This window comes from Scyliorhinus torazame, chromosome 16 (genome assembly GCF_047496885.1).
Source record: "Scyliorhinus torazame isolate Kashiwa2021f chromosome 16, sScyTor2.1, whole genome shotgun sequence".
Classification (NCBI taxonomy): Eukaryota; Metazoa; Chordata; class Chondrichthyes; order Carcharhiniformes; family Scyliorhinidae; genus Scyliorhinus; species Scyliorhinus torazame.
Window position 1 is genome coordinate 78,887,876 of NC_092722.1, and position 18,260 is coordinate 78,906,135.

At 51.6% G+C, this 18,260-nt stretch overlaps 1 protein-coding gene across 2 annotated transcripts in view; it reads left to right on the forward strand.

The window, feature by feature from the left end:
- LOC140392892 (epithelial sodium channel subunit alpha-like) overlaps positions 1 to 18,260 on the forward strand; it is a 145,936-nt gene that overhangs the window by 101,565 nt on the left and 26,111 nt on the right. For both annotated transcript variants that reach the window (XM_072478655.1, XM_072478654.1), the window contains exon 10: positions 1,214 to 1,271. In XM_072478655.1, the coding sequence (XP_072334756.1) occupies positions 1,214 to 1,271 (58 nt within the window). The remainder of the gene's footprint in view (positions 1 to 1,213; positions 1,272 to 18,260) is intronic.

Here is an 18,260-nt window from a genome sequence, read left to right on the forward strand (position 1 = left end):
ATTATCAGAGGGTCAGTACTTTTGTTTAATTTTTCCAATTAAGGGGCAATTTAGCGTGGCCAATTCACCTGCCCTGCACATCTTTGGGGTTGTGGGGGTGAGACCCACACAGACACGGGTAGAATGTCCAAACTCCACACAGACAGTGACCCGGGGCCAGGATCGAACCCCGGACCTCGGTGTGGTGAGGCAGCAGTGCTAACCACTGAACCACTGTACCGCCCTCGAGGGTCAGTACTGAGGGAGTGCCGCACTGCCAGATGGTCAGTACTTAGAGAGTGTCATCCTGTCAGAGGGTCAGTACTGAGGGAATGCCGCCCTGTCAGATGGTAAGCCCATAAGGAGTGCCACACTGTTGGGGATTCAATACTGAGGGAGTGCAGCACTGTCAGAGGGTCAGAACTGGGGAAGTGCCGCATTGTTGTAGGGTCAGTACTGAGAGAGTGCAGCAGTGTCAGAGGGTAGGTACTGAGAGAGTGCAGCACTGTCAGAGGGTCAGTGCTGAGGGAGTGCTGCACTGTCACAGAGTCAGTGCTGAGGGAGTGTCGCACTGTCAGAGGGTCAGTACTGAGGGAGTGCTGCACTGTCAGAGGGTCAGTACTGAGAGAGTGCTGCAGTGTCAGAGGATCAGTACTGAGAGAGTGCAGCACTGTCACAGAGTCAGTGCTGAGGGAGTGTCGCACTGTCAGAGGGTCAGTACTGAGGGAGTGCTGCACTGTCAGAGGGTCAGTACTGAGAGAGTGCAGCACTGTCAGAGGGTCAGTGCTGAGGGAGTGCTGCACTGTCAGAGGGTTAGTACTGAGAGAGTGCAGCACTGTCACAGAGTCAGTGCTGAGGGAGTGCCGCACTGTCAGAGGGTCAGTGCTGAGAGAGCACCGCACTGTCAGAGGGTCAGTACTGAGAGAGTGCTGCACTGTCAGAGGGTCAGTGCTGAGGGAGCACCGCATTGTCAGAGGGTCAGTACTGAGAGAGCGCCGCACTGTCAGAGGGTCAGTGCTGAGGGAGCCCCGCACTGTCAGAGGGTCAGTACTGAGGGAGCACCGCACTGTCACAGAGTCAGTGCTGAGGGAGTGCCGCACTGTCAGAGGGTCAGTACTGAGGGAGTGCTGCACTGTCACAGAGTCAGTGCTGAGGGAGCGCCGCACTGTCAGAGGGTCAGTACTGAGGGAGCACCACACTGCCAGTGTTATTAAGATCATTACTCTTGTTTCAGGCAAACAGAATATCAGATGATTGCAGGATATGCAAATTGGCCATCAAAAAATTCAGAGGTGAGTGTGGAAATTAAATCCAAACTCTTATCTACTCACACACACCCACACTCTCTCACAGACTGTAATGACTTAGACCAGGCCTTTGAGGTTGACCAATCGGAATACGAGTTCCCTGATTAGTGGCCCAATCAGGGAACCTCTTCTCTGTATATAACATTGTCAGATCCTCTGCCCTCCCGGAGTAGACAGCAAGTGAATGCACCTGGTTGTACTGCTGTTGGTTTTGTTAATAAAGGGATTCTGGTGGAGGGAATTCTGCCTCCGTGGACTTATTACAGTGGCGACGAGGAAAATGGAACGACCCGAAGGAACCTGCTCATTAGCAGCCGCCGCATATTGAGGGTAAGCCACTGACGGGCAAAATGCCTTTATTTGGAATTTGGATGCTTTTGACCCTGCAGTGGAAGACTGGGCCCAATATGAAGCAGATGAAGTACGTTTTTAGAGCGATATAGTTCCATATATTTAAAACTATATTTAAATATAGTTCCGGATGCAAAGCAACGGGCCATTCTGCTGACCGTGTGTGGGCCGACAGCTTTTGCCATCATGCGCAGTCTCACTTTTCCGGAGGCACCGGACACGATAGCTTTCCAGGAATTGGCGGACTTAGTAAAAGAGTACTATGACCCTAAGCCACCTCTGATCGTGCGAAGATACCAGTTTTACTCAGCATTGTGAGACACAGGGGTGTCAGTCACTAACTTTTTAACACAATTAGCAGAGGCTTGCGAATTTGGCCTGACACTAAATGAAATGCTCTGAGACTGGTTGGTGTGTGGAATAAATAATTTAGCAGTACAAAAACATCTGTTAGCAGTTAGATTTCAAACAAGCATTGCTGCTGTCTTTGTCTTTTGAAAAAACAGCGAGCGTAACACGTGAGTTACAGGGTACTCTGATGGAAGTAGACACCCACACCAGTGCAACTGAGTTAAGGGGCTACCACTGGGGGATAGCCAACCACATAGCCAGCCTCAGGAATGACATGGATACTAAGGAACCCAGGCCCACTCGCAGAACCGCTCCCAAGCACGGGACAATTAGGACCAGACAGAGAGCAGCCCCTGCAGACCTCCACCCAGCATGATATTGTAGTTGTTGCCAGAGAGAAGAAATAGAAGTGCAAAATCAACATTTCAGAGAAGGACACGTAAGCTGGGGTACAGGAGAATGCACACCCTGGAAGCCCCACCTACCTCTGAGGAACAACTAATTTGTGTAATGATGGTTAAATCAAAACCCATTAAATTAACCACAGGGGTGAACGGACGTCCAACATTAATGGAGGTCGACACTGAGCAGCTGTATCTGTGATAGGGGAAACAGTATTGAATAAAATTCACACTGGACTCCAACCCTTATCCCTAACCAGGAACTTGGAGAATGTTGGACACAACACATGTACCTGTGGCTTATGCAGAGCAACTGGTTAGGCTGCCTTTAATCGTAGTGGAAGGTTTGGGGCCGAGCTCATTGGGACGAAACTGGCTAAAAGAGATCCAGCTGGATTGGGTAAACATTTTGCAGCAGGAAAATGGTCGCCGAAGCGAATTCCCGTGCAGATACACAGAGGTTTTCCAAGAAGGGCTCGGAACAATAAAAGGAGCAAAGGTGACATTACACGTAGATCCAGAGGCAGTCCCAAAATTCTACAAAGCCTGACCGATACCCTTCGTATTAAGGGAGAAAGTCAATACTGAAATCAAGAGATTGGAGCGGGAAGGAATAATAAAACCGGTCCAGTTTGCAGAAAGGGCAATACCCATGGTGCCTATCCTTAAGACGCACGGCTCGGTCTGTCTTTGTGGAGACTTCAAACAAACAATTAATCGCTACTCACAACTGGACAAATATCCAATTCCCCGGATTGAGGATTTGTATGCAGAGCTTGCTGAAGGACTCTTATTTTCAAAGCTGGATATTGTCATGTGAGAGTACCTTTAAGAAATGGGTGTTTATAAACGGGTGTGTATATAAATATCTGTAGTGAGAGTACCTTTAAGGAATGGGTGTTTATTACTGCAGTGATGTCAGAGAGTGGGTGGAGCTGGGCTTTCTGTCAGCTTTTTACTTTCGTTTTAGGCTGTTTGCTGCAGGGTGTGTTTTAGTTTTGTTTTCAGAGCTGGATAGCTGCAGTCACAGCCAGAAGGTGTATGAATCTCTCTCTGTAATCTAAAGTCTGTAAATCGATCCTGGTGATTTAAAACTAATAACAGTAATGACTTTAACCTGATGTGCTTCTGGTAAAAGTTCTTTTTTTTAAGTCTTATGGATGTTAAAAGGACAGCTTAAGGATTACTTAGTGTCGTATTCTTTGGATTTGAATTAATGGTTGCTAAGATGTTCATTGTATGTTTTAAAAAGGTTAACTTGAGTTCATAGAATAAACATTGTTTTGCTTTCAAAAATACTTTTCCATTTCTGGTGTACCACACCTGTAGAGTGGGCCGTGTGCACCCAGAGCACAATATAGTAAAAGTTGTGGGTCAGGTGAACTCCATGATACACTTTGGGGTTCTCTAAACCCTGGCCCATAACGATATGAGCTTAGCAAATCTACAGCTGAAGCTGTAGGAAGAGTCACAAAAATTCTCAACGATCAACACACTGAAGGGCCTTTTCAGTACACAGGATTATCCTTCGAGGTATCATAAGCCTGTGCGATATTCCAGTGCACAATGGAGAATTTGCAAAACACCTGTAAAACCTAGAGGAAGTCTTTAGGAGGTTTCCAGCAGCAGGCATGCACCTAAAGAGGGAGAAATGTGTTTTTCTAACACCTCAAGTAACCTATCTGGGGTACAAGGTTGACAAGTCAGGGCTACACCCTTTGGAGGATCAGGTGAGGGCGATGCCCCGGCCCCCACCACAATCCAGGAGTTAAGATCTTTTTTCGGACTGGTGATGTACTACGGACAGTTCATACAGAACAGGGCTTCCACCCTGGACCCCCACCAATTACAAAAAAGGGGCAAGCCTGGGATGGTCTGCCCGCCAAGACAGGGCTTTCAAGAAGATCAAACAACAACTCTGTGACCCCAGGAAAGAGTTGGTGCTCACTTGCGACGCGTCTCCATATGGCATTGGTGCAGTTATGGCACAGAGGGCAAAACGGACAGGAACGGTACCAACGGACAGGACTTTAGCAACAGCAGAGCGAAAGTACGCCCAAATTGAAAAAGAAAGACTGGCTGTGATCTTCGCGGTGAAGAAATTTCACCAGCACTTGTATGAAATTCACAATAATCATAGCCCACAAGCCGTTGCTGGGCCTGCTGAAAGAAGACAAAACGGGGCCACCAATAGCTTTGACCCGGATCCAACACTAGGCCCTACTACTGGCAGAGTACCAATATCAACTGGAGCATCACTGGGAACCAGGATGACAAACGGCGACGCACTAAGCAGGCTGCCATTATCGGACACCCCGCCATTGGTACCCAGAATAGAAGAAACGGATTTCCTGGACACCCTTCCAGTGGCCACACAAAACATTCGTTTGTGGACACAAAGGGACTCAGTTTTAGCAAAAGTAAAACACATGGTGCTAACGGGGGAGATGGAAAGACCGGTCCAGGTGGAATTCCACCCCTACTGGAGCAGAAGAGAGCAGATCACCGTGGAAGACGGGATACTGCTATGGGGGGCTCGGGTAATAGTTCCAAGTCAGGGCCATCGAGCCATACTGGCCGAACTACATCATGGGCACCCTGGAGTCTCAAAAATGAAGATGCTGGCCAGGAGCTATAGCGGCATTGGTCGGTCGGTGCCAAGAATGCCAACAAGAGCAGAAGGTGCCACCGGCAGCCCCGCGACTTCATGTCGATTTTGCAGGCCCGTTTAGGGGTTCAATGTTTTTAGTGATGGTAGACGCCCATTCCAAATGGCTGGATGTCTACAAAATGAACTCGGCAAATACAACAGCAACCATCGCAAAATTTTGAACCTCGTTTGCAACACATGGTATCCTGGAGGTGTCAGACAACGGATCAGTTTTCACCAGCCAGGAGTTCACTAAATTCATAAGTCAAATGGAATTTGGCACATAAGGATGCACCATACCACCCGGCATCAAATGGGTTGGCGGAGAGAGCCGTCCAGACCCTAAAAGTGGGGTTGAAAAAGCAGTCCGCAGCATCGCGCTGGCTATTCGACTATAAGACAACCCCACACGCCACAACGGGAATACACCAGTGGAGCTATTCATGGGCAGACGGCTCCGAACCTGGCTGAGTCTATTATTCCCAAATTTAGGCGGAAGAGTAGAAAAACACCAAGAGGCCCAATGCAGAGGCCATGACAACACTCGCCGAGAAAGGCAGTTCAACACGGGTGGAAATGTATGGGTCAGAAATTATGCGAATGGCCCACATGGGTAGCAGGAACAGTCCAAGGCCAGGACAGGACCTGTCGTATGAGATGTGTAGGAGAACGCGTAGTAAAAAAGCACCTGGATCTGGTGCGGGCCTTGGATTCGTTTCCTCCCCCGGACTCCGAACAGCATACCGAGGACCGTGGAGAGTCCTCCCCAACAAACTATTCACACACCACAGGTGTGGACATCGGACTCTGATATGGACACCATGGATGACGCCGGAGGAAGAGGGCAAACCACCCCTCAGGTGCTCTCATCAGGAAAGATAGGTGCCTAGCCGTTATACCCCCTCTCCATCAGAGGCCGAAGTTGAGGATCCGGACCCAGCGCAGAGACAAAGAAAGAGACTCTTGAGTCTAGGGGGCTCCTCTGACTTTGGGGGATCAGTGGCCCAATCAGGGAACTTCTTTGTGTATATAGCACGTGAATGTGTAGTGATCTGTGTCAATATACATGATCAATGTATGTAAAACTAGTACAGCCAATTCAACACTAGATGTCTCACTATCAGATGGTATAAGAAAGACTTTCCCGCTCTTTCTGAGAGTGTGCTTCAGGAGAGTGAACAGACAAGACATGGAATAGCTAGAGAGAGAGAAGTTATTTCATTATTACATTGTTTAGTTAGTTATCTTTACTGTATTTTATTTCTTTTACTAGTTGAGTATTAAGTATAAAAGACTCTCAAATATTACTTATATTACTCAATAAATTAGTTCATCTTTACAAGAAGACTATTGTTCATTTCATCAACTCGCTGGTTCTCTCGCTCTCTCTCTCTCTCACACATACTGGGCTGGATTCTCTGATTTTGCGGCTAAGTGCCGACGCCGGTGTGGGAACTGTGACGTTTTACGAGGCAAAATCTGCACCGAACCCTCACCGATCCTGGGACCGGTGAGGGGCTAGCAGCCGCGCCGGGTAAAACCTCCAGCTCCCACGGCAAAAATGGCCGGAGAATGGCCATGTCTGTGCACGCCGATGACCTGCAGTGGTCGCGCCGTACAACCTGGTGCCAGCCGTGCACGGACCCCACCTGCCAAATACTGTCCTCCTGGCCACCCCCCCCCCCCCCCGGCCAGCAGTGCGGCTCACGGCCGACTGTGGCAGCGCTGGATGCAGTGTGCGGCCGACACGCCGGGGTCCTGACCGCTGAGACCACACGTTCCCCCGCGCGGTCGGGAACTCGGCCCATCAGGGCGGAGCATCGGGGGAGGATTTTCCAATGATGCGCCAACGCCGCTCCAACGGCACGCAACGCGATGTCGCCATTTTGGAGGGGGTGGAGAATTGACAACGGCCGGCAAACCGGACCCACCCCCGATTTGGCGCAGAGTCAATTCTCCGCCCAATTGCAGATTACGATATCGGCGTCGGGCAATGGAGAATCCCCCCCCCCCCCACTCTCATACACACTCTCTCTCATACACACACTCTCTCTCTCTCTCATACACACACTCTCTCTCTCTCTCATACACACTCTCTCTCTCTCTCTCTCATACACACTCTCTCTCTCTCTCTCATACACACTCTCTCTCATACACACACTCTCTCTCTCTCTCATACACACTCTCTCTCTCTCTCTCTCATACACACTCTCTCTCTCTCTCTCATACACACTCTCTCTCATACACACACTCTCTCTCTCTCTCATACACACTCTCTCTCTCTCTCTCTCATACACACTCTCTCTCTCTCTCTCATGCACTCTCTCTCTTACACACATTTTTTTCGAAAAATATTTTTATTCAACATTTTAATATTTTCAAACAATACACAACCCACCCCCACGCCACACCCCTCAACAGTAACCAGGTCTCCAAAATGTAGAACAAACAAGCCCCATCTCTGGTGGAACTCCTCACCTGTCACCCTCAGAGCTAATTTCACCTTCTCCAAATACAGGAACTCCAAGTCCCCTGCCACGCCAAGACACGGGGGGGGGGGGGGGGGGGGGGGGGAGAAGCTGACCTTCTCTCCTCCAGAAACAGATCCTTCATCTCTTTTACTCCTTTCTCCTCCCATCCCCGGAACCTTGCATCTATCCTCCCTGGCTCGAACCCGGGATTCCCTCTTCTCGGCATCACCCTCGACCCTACCCTCAACTTGAAATGCTGCCGAAATTGCCCCCAAATCTTCAGGGTGGCTACCACCACAGGATTACCCGATCCCTACCCGGGGTGAATGGTAGCGGTGCCTTTGGCAATGCCCGCAACCCAGGCTCTTCACAAGAACCCGCCTTCATCCGCACAAACAGAGCCTCCATCTCCTTACTCCAGCCCCGCACCTTCTCCGCATTCGCTGCCCAGTAACAGTGCAACAAGGTCGGAAGGGCCAAGTTCCCCCGGCTGCCAGGCCCTTTTTGGAGCACCGCCTTCCTTATCCTCACCACCTTCCCTGCCCATACAAACAAGAGACCAGCCTATCCACCCCTCGCAAACTTTGGCAAAAAGACCATCAGACACTGAAACAGAAACCGGAGCAAAATGTTCATTTTGACTGTCTGCACCCGGCCTTCCAGCAACAAAAAGGGGAGACGATCCCACCTTCCCAAATCCCCCGTCACCTTCCCCACCTTGGGCGTCATTCTCCGACCCCCCGCCGGGTCGGAGAATGGCCGTTGGCCGCCGTGAATCCCACCCCCGCCCCCGCCGAAGTCTCCGGTACCGGAGATTGGGCGGGGGCGGGAATCAGGCCGCGCAGGTTGGCGGGACCCCCCGCTCAATTCTCCGGCCCGGATGGGCCGAAGTCCCGCCCAGAAATTGCTTGTCCCGCCGGCATAAATTAAAGTAGGTATTTACCGGCAGGACAAGGCGGCGTGGGCGGGCTCCGGGGTCCTGGGGGGGCGCGGGGCGATCTGACCCCGGGGGGGTGCCCCCACGGTGGCCTGGCCCGCGATCGGGGCCCACCAATCCACAGGCGGGCCTGTGCCGTGGGGGCACTCTTTCCCTTCCGCCTCCGCCACGGTCTCCACCATGGCGGAGGCAGAAGAGACTCCCTCCACTGCGCATGCGCGGGAAACTGTCAGCGGCCGCTGACGCTCCCGCGCATGCGCCGCCCCGAATGTCATTTCCGCGCCAGCTGGCGGGGCAACAAACGCCATTTCCGCCAGCTGGCAGGGCGGAAATCCCTCCGGCGTCGGCCTAGCCCCTCAATGTTGGGGCTCGGCCGCCAAAGATGCGGAGCATTCCGCACCTTTGGGGCGGCGCGATGCCCGTCTGATTGGCGCCGTTTTGGGCGCCAGTCGGCGGACATCGCGCCGTTGGGGGAGAATTTCTCCCCAGGTTTGTGAAATTAAGTTTACGGACTCGTGCCCAGTCCCCTGCTACCTGCACCCCCAAGTACCTGAAGTGAGTTGTCACTACCCTAAATGGCAATCCTTCCACTCCCACCCCTGCACCTGGAGAAGACGCCACAAAATGCTCAGCCTAAATTCAATTTATACCCCAAAAATGCCCCAAATTTCCCTAGAAACTCCATTATGTCTCTCTCCAATGAGCCTGGGTCCGAAATGTACAGCAGCAGATCATCTGCGTACAGATAGAGACACCCTATTCTCCACCCACCTCCATGAGCCCGAATCCCTCAGTGGAATCGCCAAGAGTTCAATCACAAGTGCGGAGAAGGGGGGACAAGGGGCATCCCTGCCTCACTCCCCGAAGTAGCGTGAAGTACGCTGAATTTGTGTCATTGTTCCGCACACATGCTGTTGGATTCTTTTTTTAAAAAACATTTTATTAGGGTATCTGTAGTTTTTATAATAATAATAACAGCAACATAAGCATGATACATAAAACATTTCCATCCCTATCCCATGCTTCACACTCCCAACAATGAAACAATAGCATAACCCCCCACCCCCTCTAGATTTCTGCATCCACTGACATTTTTAATTTTCTCCGAAGTCGACGAAAGGCTGCCACCTCCGGGAGAACCCTACCATTGACCCTCTTAGGGCGAACTTTATTTTCTCGAGACTGAGAAACCCAGCCATGTCACTAACCCAGGTCTCTAATTCTGGGGGCTTCTAGTCCCTCCACATTAACAAGATCCGTCTCCGGGCTACCAGGGAGGCAAAGGCCAAAACGTCAGCCTCTTTCGCCCCCTGGACTTCCGGCTCTTCCGACACTCCAAAGATCGCCAGCTCTGGATTCGGCACCACCCGTGTTTTGAGTACCGTGGACATTGCATTAGCAAAGCCCTGCCAACACCCTCTAAGCTTCGGGCATGCCCAAAACATGTGGACATGATTTGCTGGGCTTCCCGCGCACCTCGCACACCTGTCCTCTACCCCAAAGAACTTGCTCTTCCAGGCCACCGTCATGTGTGCCCAGTGGTCTACCTTGAATTGTATCAGGCTAAGCTTGGCACATGATGAGGATGTATTAACCCAGCTTAAGGCATCTGCCCACAGACCCGCCGCGATCTCTCTCCCCCCCCCCCCCCCCCCCAGCTCATCTTCCCACTTGCCCTTTAGTTCCTCTATCGGAGTTTCCTCCGACTCCATAAGTTCTTTTCAGATATCTGATACATTCCCCTCTCCCCCCCCCATGTTCTGGAAACTACCCTGTCCTGTATCCCCCGTGGCGGCAGCAGCGGGAAGGCCGGAACCTGCCTTCTCAGGAAATCCCCTACTGGCAGTTCAAATTTCTCCTCGAAAGCCTTCAAGCTAGGGAAGCTCCCATCTATGAATAGATCTACAATCTTCACAATTCCTGCTCTCTGCCATCCTCGGAACTCACCATCCAGTCTACCCAGTACAAACCGATGGTTGTTGAATATCGGGGCCCAAACCGCTCTCCTATGTTTCCTCCACTGCCCCCAGATTCTCAGAGCCGCCACTTGTGGAGTATTGGGCCGGCGAGAACGGAAGAGGAGCCATTATCAGTGCCCCCAAACTTGTGTTCTTACATAATGTCACCTCTGCTCGCTCCCACGCCCCCTCCCTCCCACTACTCACTTCCTGATCATGGCTATATTAGCCACCCAGTAGTGGTTACAAATGTTCGGCAGCGCCAACCCACCCTCCCCCGGACTGCGCTCCAACAACACTTTCTTCACTCGCAGGGTTTTACTCGCCCACACAAAGCCCCAAATCACCTTATTCACCCGCTTGAAAAAGGCCCTCGGGATGAAGATGGGGAGGCACTGAAAGACAACCAGGAATCTGGGGAGGACCGTCATTTTCACGGTCTGTACCCTCCCCGCCAGTGACAGCGGGAGCATGTCCCATCTCTTAAAGTCCTCTTTCATTTGTTCTACGTGCTGGGTTAACTTGTGCAGTGCCTCCCATTCCCGAGCCACCTGGATTCTCAGATATCGAAAGCTCCTTCCTACCATTCTAAATGGCAGTACTTCCAGTCTCTTCTCCTGTCCTCTTGCCTGGATCGCGAACATCTCACTTTTCCCCATGTTCAATTTATACCCCGAAAACCTGCCAAATTCCCTATAAATCCATAATTTCCTCCATCCCCCCCCCCCCTAATGGGTCTGAAATGTACAGGAGCAGGTCATCCGCGTAGAGCGAGACATAGTGTTCCAACCCCCCCGAACCAGCCTTTTCCAGTTCCTAGAGGCTCTTAACGCCATGGCCAATGACTCTATGGCCAGAGCAAACAGCAACAGGGAGAGGGGGCACCCTTGCCTTGTCCCTCGGTGCAGTTTAAAATAGTCCGACATCAGCCGATTCTTGCGCACACTTGCTACTGGTGCCGGATACAGCAACCGCACCCAATAATGAAGCCCTGCCCAAACCCGAGCCTTCCTAACACCTCCCACAAGTAATCCCACTCCACCCGATCAAAGGCCTTCTCCGCATCCATCACAACCACCACCTCCATCTCTCCCCCCCTCTGAGGGCATCATAATAACGTTTAAGAGCCTTTAACATTGGCCGTGAGTTGCCTGCCCTTTACAAACCCCGTCTGGTCTTCCGCTCTCACCCCCGGGACACAGTCCTCTATCCGTGTGGCCAGTATCTTAGCCAGCGGTTTGGCGTCCACATTCAATAGAGAAATCGGCCTGTATGGCCCGCATTGCTCCAGATCCTTCTCCCGTTTCAGGATCAGTGAAATCGAGGCCTGCGACATTGTTGGAGAGAGGACTCCCCTCTCCCTTGCCTCATTAAATGTCCTCACCAGCAGTGGGCCCAATATCTCCGAAAGCTTCTTGTAGAATTCCACTGGGTAGCCGTCCGGCCCCCGGGCCTTGCCCGACTGCATGCCCTCCAGCCCCTCCATTATTTCCTCAATTTCAATTGGGGCTCCCAGCCCCTCCACCAGATCCTTATCCACCCTCGGGAACCTCAACTGCCCCAAGAACTGCCGCATCCCCTCAACCCTAACAGGGGGTTCCAACTCGTATAATTTACTGTAAAAGTCCTTGAACACCTCATTCACCCCCACTGGGTCCAGGACCGCGTTCCCACCTCTGTCCTTTCCTCTCCCCATTTCCCTGGCTGCCTCCCTTTTCCTAAGCTGGTGCGCTAACATTCTGCTAGCCTTTTCCCCATACTCATACACCGCTCCCCTTGCCTTCCTCAGCTGTTCCACCGTCATCCCTGGAGACAACAGCCCAAACTCCACCTGTAACCTCCGCCGCTCCTTCAGTATTTCCAATCCACCTGGAGTATCTCCCCAATCTATCCCTCTCTGCTCGTTCCACCTTTTCTCTATGGACCCGTATCGAGATTAATTCCCTTCTAACCACTGCCTTCAGAGCTTCCCAAACCGTTGCTGCTGAGACTTCCCCACTGTCATTTATTTCCAGATAATTCTGGATGGACTTGCTCACCCGCCCACAGACCGCTTCATCTGCTAATAGTTCCACATCCAGCCTCCATAACGGGCGCTGTCCTCTCTCCATGCTAACCCGTAAATCCACCCAATGTGGGGCATGATCCGACACCGCGATTGCCGAGTACTCGGTATCCACCACCCCCGGCAGCATAGCCCTGCTCAGGATTTTAAAAAGTCGATCCGAGAATATACCTTGTGGACATGGGAGAGAAAAGAAAACTCCTTCGCTCTTGGCCGTCCAAACCTCCATGGGTCTGCTCCCCCCATCTGCTCCATAAACCCCTTTGCTTCCTTTGCCCCGGCTGGTACCCTCCCTGTCCTAGATTTTGACCGGTCCAATCCTGGACCGATGACTGCGTTGAAATGTCCTCCCATGATCAAATTATGCGACTCTAGGTCTGGGATCTTCCCCAACACCCGCCTCATAAATTCCGCATCTTCCCAGTTCAGAGCATATACATTCACAAGTACCACCCGCATCCCCTTCAGCTTCCCACTCACCATTATGTACCTGTCCCCCATACCTCGCATGATTCTCCCTGCCTCAAATGCCACTCGTTTGTTAATCAGGATTGCAACCCCCCTGGTCTTAGAGTCCAGCCCTGAATGGAATACCTGGCCAACCCACCCCTTCCTCAATCTAGTCTGATTTATAACCTTTAGGTGTGTCTCTTGGAACATTGCCATGTCCGCCTTCAATCCTCTCAGATGCGCGGACTCGCGAGCCCTCTTAACCAGCCCATTTAGCTCTCTGACGTTCCAAGTAATCAGCCTAGTCATGGGGGGGTTCCTGCCCCCCCCTGTCCCCCACCGACTAGCCATTACCCTTCTTAGGCCAGCCTCCAGCTCGCGTCCCTTGCCTCCTCGAGCCCGCCCTCGGGCCTCCGTCGTCCTCGATCTACCACTTGTCCCCTAGTAACAGTTCCGCCCCTGTCAGCAGAGCATCTCCCCAACCCCTCCCTCCCCTTAGTAACAGCACCAAACACCCAACCCCCCATATCAAACTTATCACATGCTCACCCCCCACTGTGCTTCCGTGAGTTAGCTACCCTAGCTAACCTAGTAGCTCCCGCCCATGGTGCCAGACATCCTATCTCCCCATTGTTCTCCCTCTTTCCCACCCCCCACCCCGCTTGTACATACATATTCAAATTAACATAGTTCCGAGTAAACAAACAGTAGAAGAAATCCCACCACCCAGCTCCCAATAGAACAAGGTTAACTTTAGAAACAGAAATAACCCCTTGTTATATAGAGCACTGTATATTCAAAACAGCACAAAAGTGATTTTCACCAAATCGCCACCGCAATGCCCTCCCCAAGGTTCAGTGTCTTTAGTCCCCAGCTAGTCTTTTGTCCTTGATAAAATTCGTTACTGCGTCTGGTGACTCAAAGTAAAGTTCCTGGTCCTCAAACGTAACCCAAAGACGTGCTGGATACAGCATCCTGAACTTCACCCCCTTCTTGAAGAGGGCTGATTTTGCCCTATTGAATCCGTATTGCCTTTTGGCCAGATTGGATTGGATTGGATTTGTTTATTGTCACGTGTACCGAGGTACAGTGAAAAGTATTTTTCTGCGAGCAGCTCAACAGATCATTAAATACATGGGAAGAAAGAGACTAAAAGAAAATACATAATAGGGCAACACGACATATACAATGTAACCACATAAGCACTGGCATCGGATGAAGCATACAGGGTGTCGTGTTAATGAGGTCAGTCCATAAGAGGGTCATTTAGGAGTCTGGTGACAGTGGGGAAGAAGCTGTTTTTGAGTCTGTTCGTGCGTGTTCTCGGACTTCTGTATCTCCTGCCCGATGGAAGAAGTTGGAAGAGTGAGTAAGCCGGGTGGGAGGGATCTTTGATTATGCTGCCCGCTTTCCCCAGGCAGCGGGAGGTGTAGATGGAGTCAATGGATGGGAGGCAGGTTCGTGTGATGGACTGGGCGGTGTTTACGACTCTCTGAAGTTTCTTGCGGTCCTAGGCCGAGCAGTTGCCATACCAGGCTGTGATGCAGCCCGATAGGATGCTTTCTATGGTGCATCTGTAAAAGTTGGTAAGGGTTAATGTGAACATGCCGAATTTCCTTAGTTTCCTGAGGAAGTATAGGCGCTGTTGTGCTTTCTTGGTGGTAGCGTCGACGTGGGTGGACCAGGACAGATTTTTGGAGATGTGCACCCCTAGGAATTTGAAACTGCTAACCATCTCCACCTCGGCCCCCGTTGATACTGACAGGGGTGTGTACAGTACTTTGCTTCCTGAAGTCAATGACCAGCTCTTTAGTTTTGCTGGCATTGAGGGAGAGATTGTTGCCGCTACACCATTCCACTAGGTTCGCTATCTCCCGCCTGTATTCTGACTCGTCGTTATTCGAGATCCGGCCCACTATGGTCGTATCGTCAGCAAACTTGTAGATGGAGTTGGAACCAGGTTTTGCCACGCAGTCGTGTGTGTACAGGGAGTAGAGTAGGGGGCTAAGTACGCAGCCTTGCGGGGCCCCGGTGTTGAGGACTATTGTGGAGGAGGTGTTGTTGTTCATTCTTACTGATTGTGGTCTGTGGGTTAGAAAGTCGAGGATCCAGTTGCTGAGTGGGGAGCCAAGTCCTAGGTTTTGGAGCTTTGATATGAGCTTGGCTAGGACTATGGTGTTGAAGGCGGAGCTGTAGTCAATAAATAGGAGTCCTTGATTTCAAGATGCTCTAGGGATGAGTGTAGGGCAGGGAAATGGCGTCTGATGTGGACCAGTATGCGAATTGCAGTGGATCAAGGCGTTCTGGGAGTATGGAGGTGATGCACTTCATGATCAACCTCTCGAAGCACTTCATTACGACTGAAGTCAGGGCCACTGGACAGTAGTCATTGAGGCACGTTGCCTGGTTCTTCTTTGGTACCGGTATGATGGTGGTCTTCTTGAAGCAGGTGGGGACCTCGGAGTGGAGTAGGGACAGGTTAAAGATGTCCACGAATACCTCTGCCAGCTGGTCCGCGCAGTCTCTGAGTGCACGACCAGGGATCCCGTCCGGGCACGTCGCCTTCCGAGGGTTCACTTTCAGGAAGGCCAATCTGACTTCGGAAGCTGTGATGGTGGGTATGGGTGAATTATGGGCTGCTGGGGCACTCGACAGCGGATTGTTGGTTACCTGCTCGAACCGAGCAGAGAATGCATTGAGTTCATCGGGGAGGGGTGCGCTGCTGCCAGAGATACTGTTCGGCTTCGCTTTGTAGCCCGTTATGTTGTTTAGTCCTTGCCACAACCACCGAGAGTCTGTCTGTGACTCCAGCTTGGTTTGATATTCTCTCTTGGCATTCCGGATGGCTTTGCGGAGGTCGTACTTGGATTTCTTGTATAGGTCAGGATCGTCTGCCTTGAACGCCTCAGATCTGTCCTTCAGTAGGGAGTCAATCTTGCGATTGAGCCATGGTTTACGGTCGGGGAACGTACGTACTGCTTTCTTTGGCACGCAGTCGTCCACACATTTGCTGGTGAAGTCTGTGACGGTGGTGGCATACTCATTTAAGTTGGTCGCTGAGTTCTTAAATATGGACCAGTCCACTGTCTCTAAGAAGTTACATAAGAGCTCTTCTGTCTCCTCGGACCAGCACTGCACAACCTTCTTAGCTGGATTCTCCCGCTTGAGTTTCTGCTTGTATGCCGGGAGAAGGAGCACCGCCTTATGGTCTGATTTCCCAAAGTGTGGTCGGGGATGGAACGGTAGGTGCCCTTGATTTTTGAGTAGCAGTGGTCAAGAGTGTTGTTGCCCCTGGTGGGACAGGAGATGTGCTGGTGGAATTTTGGCAGTACACTCTTGAGGTTGGCCTTGTTGAAGTCTCCGGCCATGATGAGCAAGGCCTCCAGGTGTTCTGTTTCGTAGTTGTTTATTACTGTGTATAGTTCATCCAGCGCCTCCCTCACTACTGCCTGGGGTGGGATGTAGACCGCTGTGATAATGGCTGAAGTGAACTCACGTGGAAGATAATATGGGCGGCACTTCACGGTCAGGTATTCCAGGTCTGGGGAGCAGTAGGAGGAGTTGATGAGGAGACACACCCCTCCACCCGCGCCCAAGTCCTGGCAGATGCGCAACTCACAGTTTTCCCACTTGCAGCTCCGTACCTGCTTGGCCCACCGCAAAATCTGTTCCTTGTCCAGGAATCGGTGCATTCGCACCACCATCGCCCTCAGCGGTTCATTCGCTCGCGGCTTCCTCGCAAGCGCTCTGTCCATTTCCAGGGGTCAAGTAAACGCCCCATCACCCATCAACGTTTCCAGCATACTTGCCACATATGCCCTCGCGTCCGATCCCTCACTGCCGTCTGGGAGGCCGACGATCCTCAGGTTCTGTCTCCTGGACCTATTCTCCAAGTCTTCCAGCTTCTCCTGTAATCTTTTCTGGTGGTCCTTCATCATCCCCGCCTCGGCCTCCAGCACAGTTATATATTCCTTGTGCTCGGACACCTTTTTCTCCACCTCCTGAATCACCCTTTGAAGCGTTTCTAGACCCTGCTCCACCCGATCAATCGATGCCTTAATCAGGTCCAGTGTGTCTTTCTTTAGTTTGGTGAAGCACTCCTCAAAGAACTTCACCAGCTGTACCGTCGACCGCTGTGTCACCTCCCCAGGGTCCTGCGTCTCTGCCATGCTTTCCTGCTCTGCCGGCTCTACCCGCGTCTTCCTTGCTTGACTATGTCTCCTTACACAGCCAATTCTAGTCCAGCTCTCCATACACTGGTGGGGGATTGCTCCTCACTGTCTCACACTCCACCGATTTATCCAGTGAAATTCCCCAAAAAACAGGAGAAAAGGTCCAAAAATTCCGTCACAAGTGGGAGCTACCAAACGTGCGACCTACTCCTCCGTGGCCGCCATCGGAAGTCATGCTGTCGGATCCTTGGACAACAATTTTACCCATGCCACAAATTTAGGCCCAATCCCAAACTTCTCCAGCACCGCAAACAAGTAACTCCCCTCCACTCTGTCAAACGCCTTCTCCACATCTAATGCCGCCACCACCTTTAACTCTCTTCCCTGTGCCGGAGAAAGCACCATGTTCAGCAGCTACCCCATGTTTGACGACAGCTGCCTGCCCTTGACGAACCCTGTCTGATCCTCACCCACCAACTTCAGATGGCACTCTCCGCCAACAACTTCGACAATGTCTTAGCGTCCGTGTTCAGTAGAGAAATGGGCTTGTGTGACCCGCCCTCCACCGGAACCTTCTCGTACTTAAGTAAGAAGTCTTACAACACCAGGTTAAGGTCCAACAGGTTTGTTTCAAAGTGCAGGTGACGAAGGAGCACCTGAGGAAGGAGCAGTGCTCCGAAAGCTAGTGATTTGAAACAAACCTGTTGGACTTTAACCTGGTGTTGTAAAACTTCTTACTTAAGAAGGAGCAGGTCCCGGTGGAGTGTGGATAGAATGCCTGCCTCATTGTCTCCAGCAATCCTCCCTTTTACTATCGCATCTTCAAACATTTCCACCATCAGCGATGCCAACGTATCCTTAAACTTGTAAAACTCCACTGGGAACCCATCCAGCCCCAGTGTCATACCCGACTGCATCTTCTCTATTGCTACCTGCACTCCCTCCACCCCTATTGGTTCCTCCAATCCCGTCCTCTCCTCCTCTCCCAGCTCCGGACACTCCAGTCGTTCCAGAAACTCCTTCATCTCCGGTGGCTCCAACTTATACAAACCCCTGTAAAAGTCTGCAACCACCTTATTCACCTGCTCCTGCGCCGCCACCACCTATTCCATCCCTAATCCGCGTGATCTCCCCCGTCGCTGCCTGCCGACCATCGACTGACCTTCTC